We start from the raw sequence: 15,943 nt of genomic DNA, 5'->3' as shown, positions 1-15,943 counted from the left end.
TGCACAGTAAGATAGTGATGGGAGGAAACCCTGCACGCTTAACATTTCCTCTAGATGCTTGGGGGTGTGTTGACAAATTTGTAAAATAAATCAACTTTTCATCTGCAAACTGTGGAACTCCGTCAATATCAGACATTCAGATACACAATAAGACGCCAAAAGTGCAGTAAATGAATCGTCATTAATCAACGTAATAACAAGATCTTTTGATGGTGATTATCGGTATTTACATTGTTAGAAACCTTAAAGCATGTTCTACATTTTTCCCATGCTCTGAGGAAACTCTCACTGAGACTGCCTGAAGCGAGACAGACAAAACCCAAAAATGTTACTGACAGGTTGGAGTAAAAGTAGGTGAGCGGCTTTGACTGTTTGACCTGCTCTGTGTAGGCTACATCTGTGCATATCTGTGTGTGCGTGCGTGTGTGTGTGTGTGTGTGAAGTTCAGTGGGTTGCAGCAAGTAGTGTGTGTCTACAAGAGTATATGTGTGTGTCAGACCCTCACATACACATACACAAACTCTGTCTTTAAGCAAAACCAGTCCTACCACACTTACCTGGCAGGCAGGTGAGTGGGCGTGGCCATACCAGTCACAGGTAGAGAGGAAAATCACCAGCATGCTGGCACACAGACACATATATATTTAACAGAGAGAGGAACCTGCACTTTTCAGAAGCAAGACAGAGAATCAAGACACAATTAAAAAAAGGGGAGGGTTTATTCCTGGACATCGCTATTGGACCACCTAATAGACTTTTTACAGATATAAACACACCTGAAGGAGCTTCACCTGCACAGCAAAACATCGGAACACCTGAGCTGATTGTCCCGAATGCACCAACAGGTAAAGTGCCGGCCAGAGACTGGGATTTACTCTGCCATTTCATGTTTATTCAACTTTATGCACATATTCAGACAACTTAAAAATGTGCTACAATCAACTTTACAAGCGAATAAGAGCAAAAGGTCAGTTTACACTCAGTGGCCACTTTATCAGCTCCACCTGCACAATCTAATCCAATCCAGTCCAACTGTTGTGCCTTAAAGTTTCCTTTCCTGCTGCCTGTAATGCTCAGGTTTTCTTGTTGTCACATTAATAGAGGTGTTCATTCACTTCTATGTTTGGCATTGAGCTCATAGTTAGTGCTGCTGTTGGACTGGACTGCATTTTATTGAGAGCTGTTTCCAATATTCTGTCCCCTTCATTGTATATAAATAGGGAGGACAAAAAAACAGAAACACCTCTCAGTATAATGCAGTCCAGTACAAGACCTCTGCAAACTACAACCTCAATAATAAACACAGAATTAAATTTACACATTTCTCCAACAATAAACTTTGTTAAAAGGTAGAATTTATGGCAGAGCTGTTTCACTGAACTGCATTAGACTGTACAGGTGGAGCTGATAAAGTGGACACAGAGTGTATGTATATTCTTGCTCCCATTCCTTGAATAATCATAAGCCAAAAAAGGGTATTTAAATGTGATACGTTAGGATAATTAATAAGAGCATGAAGATGAGGAGTGTTGCAATAATGTCACTTTGCTGTAATGAGACTATTCGTTTACAGTGGCACATTTCTTGTACTTTTTCCTGCTCTACATTTATCTGACGACTGGAGTTACTTTACACAAGAAGAAGCTTTTCCATGCAAAACATCACACATGCTGCGTTGTCAGAGAGTAAACCAGCCAACAGGATGTGGAGCAGTCAGAGCTGCAACATTAAAATACTAATAACAGGTTAATGCAGCAAGACTATTACTATTACTTCTCCCACTGAACTACATTTTAATGAGAATGCTTCTTCTAAAGGAACATTTTGAATGCAAGACTTTCAATGGAGCATGTTTCTGTTGTGGTATTGTTTGTCTTTACTGGAGGACTTAATGAGTTTTTACACCACTGGTTATTAGACAGAATAAACAAAATAGGTTTGTTAACCCGGGACAAACTTGGTGAAATTCTCTCGTCCACCTTTAAGGGACTTAAGGTTGGGCCAGGTTACTTTCGGGTCATTTGTCTCAAAATGCATGAGTGTAAAGCGACGTCAGCTTTAATCAAACACAATGAGTTTGAAAGCAAACACATTAATGTTATGAGTCATTTGAAGGCTCAGAGAAAGATTTTGTTTGTTGTTTTTGTGGATTCAGTCGTCTGGTATGAAGTGTTGTTTCAGAATCAGCGGAGACAAGCCACTTAGGTTTGCCAAATCTAATTTACACCTAATCTGGATTAAACTGTGACTGTTCACACCTCTAACTCAACACACTGACTGATTGATTGATTGATTGATTGACTGGTCAGTCACACACTGAGTTTCATTTGAGCAACAGATATCTGTTAATATGATAATGTTAAACTATTGAATGAAGACAACTCTTCTGTGGTAGTGTCTTTTATCTCCTCATAATATTTTTATTGGATCTATGGGTTTACAGCTGCTTTTTATATGAGTAACATATTGTTTATCTTTTATTTGCATCCTCATTAAGTTTGCGACACACTAGCAGATTACTGGGCTGACTTACATCAGATTTCTCTCTCGCTCTGAGAATCAGTGAAATTTATGTTAATTGCGTTATGCATTGCTCTTCCAAAATTCATCTATCTATCTATCTATCTATCTATCTATCTATCTATCTATCTACAGCGATTTCACCATTTCCACAAGGAATAATATCACAATTTACAGACGCAGAGGAAAAAAATAGGGTTAGAATGTGTAATATATAGCCATAATATTGTTTATTACATGAAAATTGTTCAAATGAAATCAATAAGCAGAGGAAAGACTTTTATATGTTTAAATAGTATCAGGTAGAGTATGTAGAAATAATATAAATGAGAAGAGAAACAAACAAAGAAAATACTCATAAACTCATATGGAAAGGGGATGCCAAGTGTATAAAAACAGAAGTTTGCAAAGTCTGACTGCGGTTTAAACCTGAATGCCTGCTGTGTGACCGTGACACCTAGATGTTATGTGATGAGAGGTGTGTGTGTTTGTGTGTATGTGTGTGTGTGTGTGTGTGTGTGTGTGATAATGCCAGTTTGCAGCACAGAATCTTGCCCCGCTTCATTCCCGAACAAAAAGTCCTCTGACCTCCCTAATCTGATTTGCAACAAGGCAGACGTGTGTGTTTTTGAGTGTGTGTGTGCGTGTGTATTATGTAAGGCTGCGCATTTTTCTCACTAAACGTAGCCTTAACATCTCCTTCATGAAACTCTAATTCTCCTCCTCTCGTTTTCTCTCCCGCATTTTCATATTTTTTCTGCCGATGTCATTTTCCTACTCTGACATTAAGTCGATTCAACGATATCAGTTGAAACACTTTAAAAAAAATGTCACTGGAAATGATTTAACACACACATTCGAGCTAATTATCACACTTACACCACGGTCATTTGCCAACAATACAAAAGAAAGAGGAGGAAACAATATGAAAAAATATCCATTGGTGTGTTTATTTTTGTTAGTTTATTAAGTCGATATCCCAGCTGTGTTTGCTGCAGTTGATAACGAGAAATCTTTGACAGCTGTGCTTTTAAATGTTGCTATGGTTACGCACCTGGTAAGCTGATGACTTCAGATCGGCAAATTCTGTGCGCAATACACGGTTTTAACGCACACCTGCCGGCCAATCAGAAACGAGCATCCACCCAGCTCGCGGTGTGACTGGGGCTTTTCCCTGTCACGAAAGCAAAGGCATGAAGTCATCATCGAGCTCTAAAAATCCACTAAAACTCATTTCCAGAGGCCCTTTCTGTTTTAAAGCTTCATCACAAGCCGCCACTGTTAGAAACATGAGCGGTTCAATCAGTTTGTGCCAGTTGGTGGTGTTGTATACAAAGGGATATTGAGCTAAAATTATATTATTATGCCTGAGTGATGCACTTTAACTTTTACAATGAGGCTCCACAAAATGCAGTGAACAGAAGGTGACATAACGCACGCCGTGTCGGCCATATTGGAGGTCTTCAGCTCTTTGCGACCGGCTTGTTGCATTTCTCAATCCACAACTTGGCCGTCTCTACAGAATTTAACGACATGATCCAGTTCTGTTTGTTTTTTTTAATTATCAGTTTTTTCAGTGGACCTCAGCAACATTATAGTGTGACCAGACATCCCTGTTTTCCTGTTTGTTTGTTTTTTCTGGCAACCAGAAAAGTGGAAGACAATCCTCATTTTTATAGGTCAGATAAGTGATGTTGGGCAGATGGTCGATGTCAGACAAATTCACTTGATTTTGTTCAAAAACATGGGGAAAAAAGATTACTAGAAAATAAGCAAAAAAAAATTACAGGAACACTATCAAAAAATAAGCAAAAAAAAAAAAAAATTACAAGATAGCCAATGAAATATGCAAACATATTTTTAAAAAAAAAAATAGCACAAATATTTTGCAAATTTACAAGAAAACTGTATTTATAATTATTAAAATAATATAGAAAAAAATTACAGGAACGTAGGCAAAAAGTAGCAAAAAAAAAAAAAAAATCACATGAGGATATAACCAGAACAAATGCAAATAAATTTGAAAAAAAAAAACATTCTGAAAATTAGAAAAAAAAATATATATATATATTTAAAAATTTGACAAGAAAACTATGCTCATAATCATTTAATTCTTAATTATTAAAATGATGTATTTAAACGATATGTCTGTGATGTTGGATCAACTTCATTATTGTTGAGTTTAAATGCTTTAAAGTCAAATGCTTTAATGTCAAAGGCTTCACAAGAATTTAAAGGGGCATATCATTTCTGTCAGATTCTGGAATATGCATTTTTGTGTTTAATATTTGTTAGAAAATCCCAGTTGTCCCCGGATTTGCCCCTAAAAATCTGGTCACCTTTGATTGGTACCACAAAAAAAGATAATCAGAGTTAATTGCTGTGTCTCTGTCTCCTTCCAGGATGTCTTTGTTGGGGAGTTTCCTGTCCGATGAGCAGTTCCAGTGCTCGATCTGTCTGGATGTGTTCACCAATCCGTCCTCCACGCCGTGCGGCCACAGCTTCTGCATGGCCTGCATCAGCAGATACTGGGACGGATCCAAGGTGTGTGTTCGTGTGTGTGTGTGTCTCTTTACCTCCCTGCTTACTTCCTCCTTCATCCTCGCATCCTCATCCTCCCGTGTCCTCCTCTGTCTTCCTCCCTCTCAGGTGTGCCAGTGTCCTCTGTGTAAGAAATCCTTCCAGAAGAGGCCGGAGCTGCAGATCAACAGGACGCTGAGGGAGATCACCGAGCAGTTCAAATCCATGAAGGGAGGAACGGTGGTGAGGGAGAAGAGAGGAGGGAGAGCACGAGGAGGAGGAGGAGGAGGAGGAGGAGGAGGAGGAGGAGGAGGAGGAGGAGAGGGAGGCATACCGGAGGATTTATTTGACGAGCTGAGGAAGAAGCTGCCTCGACCTCTGCCGAAGTCACCGATGGTGATGATGTCTGAGCTGCCCAGTCCAGGTGCGCTCGAAAAAACCTCAAGGAACTGAATTGAGAAATTATAAGAAAAAAAAAAACAAAACAAAACTTTGCATACCCTATAAGACCAATAACAATAAAAGACACTAAACCATATCTCTAGAACATCTGTAAACTTTTCACCTTTAAACCTTTGCATAGACTATGCATATAATGAAATAAATCTGCAAAATATCTATAAAACAGAATATGTAGGCCTATGTATATGAAAAAAAGATGCATAACCATAATTTATAATATAACTTCCATGTGGCATCTGATTTCTGGTACTGGGTGGCAGAGACTGTGATATTTATCCATTCTTTTTATAATAATATCTAACTCAATATATAATAACATATCTAGATCCATAAAAATATGAGTATAAATGTGTATATATGTAAAATATCTAAATATATAACTGTGTAGAATTATCAGAATATACTAGAATGCACTGTGAATATAATAGATACAATATATATAGTGTCAACATAGCAGAACATACTACATACTAATGCAATAAGGTAAGGTAGGAGTGGACCCCAGGAAGATTAGTTGCTCCTGCGGCAACAACTAATGGGGATCCGTAATAAAGATAAAGATAAAGACAAAGGAGTATTCAATTATTATAATGTAATGTACATCACCCTCCTGCATGCTTGTTCTCATGTGAACTCCTGTACCGTCTGTCCTGCAGGGGAGCCCATCCTGACGTCGTTTTCACCTCTGTCCCCTCCGGCCACCGTCCCTCTGGCTTCCTCGGTGCCGAGCCAGAGTCCAGTCGCCGTCCTGACCCAAATCCTGGCCCAGAGCCAGACGTCCGGGCCGCAGCTGCCGCCCCCGGCCGCCCCCCGCCCCACCGGCCGCCGACGGTTCACCGTGAGCGGGCTGGCAGAGAGCCAGAGCCTGCCTCTCTGTGACATCCACCGCAGAGGGATCATGGTGCGACCCTACCACCCCAAAACATGATCAAACAGCATTTCAGTGAAAAATATTCTGAAAGGTCAATTTTTCTTCCCAAGGAGGAGTCTCACCACTGATGTGGTGCTGAATAAAAATTTTAATATCTCAGACACTCAAAATGAAAAGCAATTTCACCCTCATGATATTAAATATTAAATTAAGACCTCATGAAGCTTACATCAGTTTAATATGACTCTTATGAATTTATGTTGTGCAGATGATAAAAAATGATATAAATTCTTCCACCACATCCCTGAATTTGATTCAGTTTGAAATGTTAAAAGTATCACAGACACAGTTAAAGTCTTTAAAGTCTATGAAAGTAATATTATAGGAATAGTAGAATCCACCAAACACTGTATGAGAAATGTGGACACACATTGAGTTGGAAAATTATAGGACTATAACAGTGATATCATTGGAGATTCACCACTGAAGTCCCTATAATAACACCATATGACTATTATAATCAAATCTATCTTCATGGGTGACTATTACAGGAATATTATAGAAAATAAGGTCACTAAAATAAGTGTCACAGTCCTTACTGTAATACTGCAGGAATATCATAACAGTCTTGTGGTCCACCTCTGATATAACAGAGGTTCCTCATAAACCACAGCTAATGCAAAATATATAAAAGTCATGCCTTATTTTGCAAATTTGACTTAATAATTTAAGTTTCTAATCAACATTTCTCTATAAATTAATTCATTTAAAGGCAGTAATGCATCCTGAAGTCACTCTACCACTGAATGCTGGGTCACCACGTCTTAAAATACTAAAAGAATGTTATTAGTCTGGATTTCAGTGGAGTGTTTTGGTGTCCCATGATGGTCTAAATCCTGTTGCATTGCTTTTTCTACAATGGCAAGAATAAAATTCTGGGGGCAACAGGGAATGCTTTTGAGATCTGAGATGTTTGGACAAGAAAACGGTTAAATCTGAATGTGTAATATCAACTATCAGGAGCTTCAATCAAAAAATAATGGTTTCAGTTTACAAAAACCCCAGTGGGAATAGCATAAGATTTGTATTCCCCTTAAAAATAGATTATTTAAAAAAGCCTATATTTTAATGCCCAAGAGTTTCATGTTCTCATGGTAGAAAAATTATTATTATTATTATTATTTTTTTTTTTTAAATCCTCTTTCATTTTCTTCCAGGTTTACTGCAGGACCGACCGAGTGTGCATCTGCCCTGAGTGCCAGGCTCTTGACCACCAGGACCACGACACAGTGACCGTCGAAGATGAATGGCAGGAAAGCAAGGTTGGGAAAATCAACGAGAGGGGAGGGAGGGGGAGGGAGGATTATTATTCACACTCGACAACATTGACTCTGAAGCGGCCACGGGAAAAACAACAGCAGGGTTTATAGGTGCAAGGATACCGATGCTGACAGGTGATAGGCGGCAGTTCCTCATGCTTGGAAAGCTGAGCATAGTAAACTCACAAAGGGACAAACCGCAGTCTGTTCACTTCAGCTATTTCATCATGTGCTCTTAACCCGACACGATTTTTTTTTTTTTTTTTTTTTTTTTTTTACACCATCAGATTCTCTAAACTGACAGGATGACAGTTCAGAAAAACAAGACACATGTGGTACAAGATGTTTTTGTGTATCTAATGCATCATGTTACATATCGAGGAAAGCCAGATGAATAGAAAAATGAATGGGAGAGTGAAGGAGAGGGAGGAAAGGATGGAAGAAAGGACAGAGGAATAGAAGGGATCAGAGATGACAGGAAACAACATAAGGACGTAACATGTGAGGATGAAGAAATGATGGTAATGTGTGTGTGTGTGTGTGTGTGTGTGTGTGTGTGTGTGTGTGTGTGTGTGTGCAGGCCCTGCTGAGTGTGTCGGAGCAGGAGATCCAGGAAATGATCAGACAGAGACTCAGGAAGATCGAAGAGATCAGAATGTCGGTGACTGAGCTGCAGGTAGGAATGAGTCTGACACACACACACACACACACACACACACACACACAGGCACACACACATACTTTAGTTACCTAACAAAACCTATGAATCTGTCTTTGTTCGCCACACGGTCAATCTGATCCAGGATCTGTCACACTGAATATTTTCACCTCTTGTTGTGGAACAGCCTGCCAGGGGAAGCCCAATACAGCTAAAAAAATAATAATAATAACAATAAAAATAAAAAATAAAAAATATCACGTGGTGTGTGACCCTACTCTGACGGGATAAGTCTCACTCAACAAGGTCCAGTTATATATATACATTTTTTTTTACTGATTATGTGGGTCCAGTAAAGCATTGTGACAGGATATGAGAATCCCACCTGAATCAGTGATCATGTCCCAGATGTGAAAGGAAACTTCTGTCAGTCAAGCTAACAGTTACTGAGAAGTTAAAGGAACAGTTCACCCCAAAATACAAAAAACAAAACAAAACAAAAAAGATATTGTCCTTCTTACCCAGTAGTTTCTGAGTGATTTGGTATGGTTTCTTGTCATTCAAACACAATGGGGCTGGATGGGTTTTGCTTTGTGGAGCTCAAACCGTCGAAAATTTACATAAGAAAAACTGTCCAGCAACAGATACCTGATTAACCCACAGCGCTTGGGGGTGAAGAGTTTTGTTGGGAAGTATTTTCTTCTGACAAACAGTTCTGTAACTATCTTTGAATTTGAAAATAGTTCCTGATCGATGTCTTTACCCGGGTTGTGCATTATGTCAGGTATCTGTGTCATTGTGTTTGGAAAGAGACGCTACTGTTGAGGTTTTCACATGTAAATTTTTGACAGCTTGAGCTTTGCAGCAGACTGGAAACCTCACCAAATCGCACAGAAACTATCTAAATTAATATACTGCACAAAGGTTAAAGCCAGAGATATCCTTGCTTTTAACGGCGCGTCCACGAAGGCAACCGGCTGTGTCAATAAGAGATTTCTTCACGTACTTCCCTATGTACTTTAAGGGCAACTCAGAGCATTTCCGATCTAGCCACGACCCTCAGGCCAGGATATAAATAGAGCTGGATTTGTGCAATGTGAACAATAAATATAGCGACTCTCGAGGAGATTGATATTTTTCAATCTAAGATCACGGCAGAAAAAGCAGTGGTGGCATGGGAGGTATGGCAATTACGGACTCGATCTATTAACTTCTCTACCCCTTGTTGTTGTCAGTGTTGGTGCCTGCTGACATGCCTACAGACCCCTGAGCATTTCCCATCTCCATAATGCCCCTGCACTGCCCCTGCTTTTAATATGAGTATTGCATCTTGCAGACATGCAGCATTAAATTCTGAGAATGTGCACAACCAATGGACGCAGGACTCACGAGGCAACCATCATGCATATGTAAATGCAGATAGCAAGTATATCTCTGACCTGAGCGGAGGAATAGCTGTATTTTGGGTGAACTGTCCCTTTATGTGTATGCATAAGGGACCAGCAGTACCGGACGACCGCAAAGTTTCCTGAAAAGCAGTAGGATGTTCAGTTTGGGATTATTAGCCTACTTTCCAGTCGGGGTAAAAGTCACTAACATGTCCAGTGCTGATGGGAATTATATAAAATCACAGGAGTAATAGATAATTAATTCCAAAAACAGAACCTCCTCCAGTAAAAATGAAGAGCAGAGGCCTGTGACATAAGACACACTCATGGCCTCCTCCCCCTCTCTCCCCAGTTGGCCGTAGAGCGCGAGACGGCGGGCAGCCTGTGTGTGTTCTCGGCGCTGGTGTGTGCCATCGAGCGCTCGCAGGCGGAGCTGATGGAGGTGATGGAGATGAGCCGGCGGGCGGCCGAGCACCAGGCCGACGCCATGATCCGGCAGCTGGAGCTGGAGGTCGCCGAGCTGAGGAGGCGGGGGAACGCCCTCGCCGAGCTCGCCCAGTCAGACGACCACATCCACTGTGTCAAGGTGGGCGGACATTTGAGGAGTTTGGATTCAGAGTTTTCACATTGAAGTAACCCAAAGTTAATACGTTGGGTCAATTACTTAGCTTTATATTCTTAATTTTTTATAGAGATCCATAATTTCTGACAGATGCATAAATTCACTTTTATTTGAAGGTTCAAATATTGAAACATCTCAGGTACAACTGTGTTTAATACTGAAAAATTTTAAGGACTTTTAAGCTATTTCAAGTATTGTGTAATGAACGTATTGAAGCTTTTGTGCACTAATACATGGAGAATGCCTTACTTTTAAAACTTTAATTTTCCGATCACTGCAATAAATCCTTGAATCGTCTTTGACCGCCTGTCTCTGTTCCACCTCCTTCACAGAGTTTTCCCAACCTCTCCACCCCTCCGCCAACCAGAGACTGGTCCGGGGTGTCGGTGAACTCCGACCTGGGGACGGGGACCATCTACAGGTCGCTGGCTGCCCTGGTGGAGAGATTTCAGGAGGAACTGAAGAATATCGCTGAAATAGGTCAGTAACGTAGCTCGCCACGAAGCTTGGGCACGAAGCTTACACAACATGGGCTGCATGACTTTAATAGAACGATGATACAGTATGATTAATAAAAGACAAAAAAGCATGGCTGTACAGAATTATGTCTCCAATTTATGAGACACTAATCCTTCTAGCAGTGGCCCTGACTTGCTAGAATGTAAGCTGTTTAAAAATGCTGTTATTACAAAGGGAAAGTAATAAAATTTCAGTGGTCAGCTTGTGATTGTGATTGGCAACACTGCAAAAACTCAAAATCTTACCAAGATTATTTGTCTTATTTCAAGTCAAAAATGTCTTATTACTAGTCAAAATATCTCATTACACTTAAAATAAGACATGATCACCTCAGAAGTAACTTGTTTTTAGACAATTGTCTCTTGTTTCAAGTGAAAATTTGCTTGTTTCATTGGCAAAATTTGTTTCTTGTTTCTAGCTAATTTTCACTTATTTCAAGTGAATTTTCACTTTTTCCACTGGCAAATTTTGCCAATGAAACAAGCAAATTTTCACTTGTTTCAAGTGAATTTTCACTTGAAACAAGTGAAAATTGTCTAAAAACAATTTACTTCCGAGGTGATCATGTCTTATTTTAAGTGTAACAAGATATTTTGACTAGTAATAAGACATTTTTGACTTGAAATAAGACAAATAATCTTGGTAAGATTTTGCATTTTTGCAGTGAATCCATTGCATGCTGCACTACAGCAGAATTAGTCAAAAATTTGCATCCTGATATATTGAATTTTGATGTCATCATTTGATGTCAACTAACCCTAAACCTACACCATCCTTAGAAGCAGGGTGGCCAGGTGGCTTGAGCAAATGCCCTACTGCAGCTTCAATCCATTTTTACCCCAAATCAGGATTCATAAGCTTTGTGTTTTTTATCGTGTTGAGACAGTTTAGCAAAACGAGATGCAGCTTGATATAAGGAAAGTGATCAGACACTTTGCTCATACAGCGTTAATGAGCCAGTAATGACTCAGCCCAATGTCAATGTAGGTCAAATTTCTTTGGCAATCTCCATCAGGTGCATAGAAAACACAATTTCAGAAGCTGGACTAGGATTGTCTTTATTCTGGCATCACCAAAGAGCAACAGGAGTCAAAAAAAAATCATCTCACTCAGTCTAGGAGTGGTGCACCCGGCTAAACAGAAGGGTGGCTTAGTGTGTTGAGAGAGAGGACCCGCATTCAGCCGGACCACCTGGGTTTAAGCGTCCGTGTCTGACAACATCCCTGCTAAAGTGTCTCCGAGGAAAAACGTTGAATCCCTGCCAGCTCCAGACATCCTCTTCTGTAAACTGATCTGCACTTTACTGCCCTGCATGAAAAGAAAATTCCCCTAATGGAACCGGCATCTTATCATGAACATGATCGGCACACCAATTATTCTGCAAGCCTCTCTCACAAAGCAGTGAAATAGTGCCCCCTTGTGGCAGACATCGCTCTAAGCTGTTTATACTAGACTTAGAGGAGAATGGGTCTAACACTGAGGATGGTGAGGAAAAATAAGAAAAGGGGAAATGTCTGTACAATAAATGGGCAGGAATTCAAACTTCTTCATACACCGTACACAGTTTCCTCAGCTCCTGATCCGTGTCTGTTGGTTCCTCTCCAGGTTTTCCCCCCTCAGTACTGGAACCCAGTCCGTTCCGAGCACAGCCCAGTGAGTGTCTTCTGCCTTTCCACCTTAAAATACCTAAAGATAAAAGATCCAGGCTCGATCCAGTGAGCAGCACCTACCATTCCACCTAAAGACCGATGTCTCTGCCTAATCTATTGACTTTTTTTATTAACCAAGTAGTCATTGAGTCTCGAAAGAGCCAAAATAAATGACCAAAGCTCAGGGGAAGTGATCAGAACTCAAAGAGATATTGGCTTCTTGACCCCAAACCCAAAACCCCAAAGTATTAATTTCATAATGATGGAAGACAATCTCGGTGACTTTAGTGAAGCTGGAATTAGACAATGTCTGGCATTTTTATTTTAAGTAAAAAAAAGTCAATTCACAGATTTTCTTTTAATTGACTAATGAATTATTCCCCTGATTTTTTTTGGCATTAATTCATACACAATCCACTGTGCTGTAATAATGAATATAGTCTCATGATTTGACTCCATGCACAAGCCTTGTGAGTGTTTCTTTCTCTGTCCTCAAGAAACATTTCTGTTTTCCTTTCAGAAATGAAGCGGGTGCAGGAGTATGCAGGTTTGTGCTTATTCACGTGGATGCACGAAACACAAACACAGTCAATAATATTCACAACTGGCAGCTCTCATTCACAGTTAAATGCAAGAATAACAGAAACTTAATCTGTCCATGCAGTGGAGGTAACGCTGGACTCCAGTACTGCCCACCCCAGGCTGATCCTGTCAGAGGATCTGAAGAAGGTCAGACATCATTACTATTATTTATTTCTAAAAAAAAAAAAAAAAAAAAAAAAAAAAAGCTAGGTAGGCCACAGAGAGATATTGCAGACAAACTGATAAACACTGCAGAGAGAGAGAGTGGGGTATAACTCTAAAAAAGTAAGTCTCATTTGGAAGAAGTGTCACCGAATCTGTCTCCGGATCTACTACGATCGGCAAAATTGCTCAAGAAGCCACAGTTTTGTCTTCATTGCATATTAACATGTTGATGACGAGAAACATTTGGGTAGATTTTTAACCCTGTGGTTCATTTTCTCACTGGTGGTTATGAGTTTGCTGCGCACAAAGTGGGTGGCAGGGTCTTTAGAGAGACTTCAACCGGACGACTCGTGACCTCTGTTCTCCTTGTGTCTCATCCCTGTTGTAGTCATTGTATTGTGATTATTGGTTTGCAGTGACAGAAGGTCTTTCTGTGTGTGCAGGTGAAGTGTGGAGACCGACACCAGCTGCTGCCGGACAACCCCGAGAGGTTTGACCGGGTCGTCTGCGTTCTGGCCAGGGAGCCCATTTCCTCTGGGAGACACTACTGGGAGGTAGGAGCCAGGACTGGGATTATGAAGTCAATCCCACACAGGAAAAGTCTGGAAAATTCATAAATTCTCAGGACAAGAATCACACAATATCACTGAATTATGCAGGCCTCAATCAAACAAACAAAAAAAAATCAGTAACGGCTTATTCACAAAATGTAATAATTATTATTTAAGCTGAGTTTTATGAATGTAAAGTATGTTAAAACCTTGTTGGTGATAAAATAATCTTGACTTGAAGATTTTTCCAAACTTCCTGTGAACAGGTGGAGGTGGGCGGGAAGACTGACTGGGATCTGGGCGTGGCCAGCCAATCGGTGAACAGGAAGGGGAAGATTGACGTTACCCCTAGCAACGGCTACTGGTTCCTAAGCCTGAGAGACAAGTGAGGTTTGAGGGTTGGGGGATGTGACGAAATTAAATATTTTGACTGCTCCCCTTCACTTTGTGTCTAGATTTTAAAAATGTCAAACAGGGATGATAATGCTTTTTTTAAAATTTCCTTCTCCTCAGGAACAAGTACGCCTTTCGCACTGAACCCTCCACAGACGTCCACCTGAACCTCCGACCGCAGAAGATCGGGGTGTTTGTGGACTACGAGAAAGGACAGGTGCAGTATGGGATATGTAGTTTATCGTCTCACTTTTTCACTTTCACATGGACTCACTTGGTCGGTTCACTGATTTAGCAGCCTTGCATGAACTGGTGAAGTTTCCATGTTCATGCTGTTTTATAATAGAGTTTCCTTCCTTCTCTCCCTCTGCAGGTGTCTTTCTACAACGTCGACGCCAAGATCCACATCTACACCTTCAGCGACACTTTCACCGAGAACATCTTCCCGTTCTTCAGCCCCTGCACTAATAAATCCGGAAAGAACGACGGCCCACTGATCATCACACCTGTCAACATGATCGAGTGATGCGGCAAAACCATAAGAATTAACTTTGCTGTCTCTTTTCTCATTTTTACCGTCATTTATGTCCTTGGTATTGCGCAGTCATTTTGTTTAAAGTGCTTCATAGATATATTTGACAGCCGTTCTGTACATAGGGACATGGTTGGGTTCTCACTTTACTCTGCTGATGTTTGACTGTAAATATATTTTCCTAGATAAGAAATTGTACATATGGTATATTCAGCACTGTAAAAGATTTGCACAAGTTATTTGAAAACAGGTAAAATCATTTTATACAACTCTAAAAATGGTGTTTGAGGACACGAGGACATGCATGCCTTGAGGAAATTTGTACCCAAATGTTATTTGTGCAAAAAAATGTGCATATTATCCAATAAAGGACCGAGTACAAGTTTTAATTGTGCTCATTTTAAATAGTCATTCATTAAGAAACACCTCGACTACCTGTTAAACTTTGTGAACGTGTTTGTTGCAAAGGGACTTGAGTGCAAAACAGGAGAGACGTGGCCATTGTGACTGAAAAGTAGGAGAAATGTGTTGTCTTTGTATTTTCACAGGTAGGTTTTTAAAGTTTACTGAAACCGGCCTGTAGAGGGCAGCAGAGCTCCGGTACAGGCCCTCGAAAAGTCTTGAAATGTCTCAAAATGTATGATAAAGCCTTAAAAGTCATTGAATAGTCTCAGATTATGATTTCTCCTTGTCAAAAAAGGTTCCTCTCTCTCCTCTCTTTACACTGAGCTGCTGCATTTACCTGATGGAGAAACTCTCTTAATACTCACCTGTCGTACTGACCTGGAGACAGAAACCGGAGAGAAATCCTCAAATTTACCTGAGCCAAGTTTCTGTGGAAAACCCTGGTTTGATTTATTCCAGCCGCAGCTGCTGTCTGACCAAAAGTAAACGGGTATAATAACAATCGATACAATGATGTAGTTTATAACCCACCATCATCGTGCCTAAAACTGACCTTTGACCTCTGATCTGGACCAAATCCACAACACTGACCTTTATAATCTGTTGCAATGATGGTTTGAATTTTAAATGTGATTTGTCCAAAAAAAATTGTCTTAAAATGTATTTAAACTGGATCCTATACCCACTTGTTTCCGAGCCTCACAAAACTCTCTGTTGTAGTTCATCATTTTTCACACTAGGGGGCAGATTGAGTAAAACTGCACACAGGTGAAGCTGGTGGATGAGC

At 40.3% G+C, this 15,943-nt stretch overlaps 1 protein-coding gene across 1 annotated transcript; it reads left to right on the top strand.

Annotated features, from left to right (window-relative positions):
* Positions 1-668: 668 nt before the first annotated feature.
* Positions 669-15,140, top strand: LOC115376940 (E3 ubiquitin-protein ligase TRIM39). Its single transcript, XM_030076787.1, has 15 exons — positions 669-845; positions 4,923-5,064; positions 5,170-5,464; positions 6,159-6,403; positions 7,591-7,695; positions 8,273-8,368; positions 10,091-10,324; positions 10,693-10,840; positions 12,485-12,532; positions 13,049-13,075; positions 13,193-13,257; positions 13,719-13,829; positions 14,093-14,211; positions 14,340-14,436; positions 14,593-15,140. Exons 2-15 carry the CDS (start codon positions 4,924-4,926, stop codon positions 14,743-14,745), a joined length of 1,884 nt encoding a protein of 627 aa, XP_029932647.1. The 5' UTR covers positions 669-845; position 4,923; the 3' UTR covers positions 14,746-15,140.
* Positions 15,141-15,943: the final 803 nt, after the last annotated feature.

The sequence above is a fragment of the Myripristis murdjan genome, chromosome 18 (genome assembly GCF_902150065.1).
Source record: "Myripristis murdjan chromosome 18, fMyrMur1.1, whole genome shotgun sequence".
Taxonomy (NCBI): Eukaryota; Metazoa; Chordata; class Actinopteri; order Holocentriformes; family Holocentridae; genus Myripristis; species Myripristis murdjan.
Note: the sequence above shows the minus strand (reverse complement) of the source record. Positions and strands in the feature narration are given on the sequence as shown.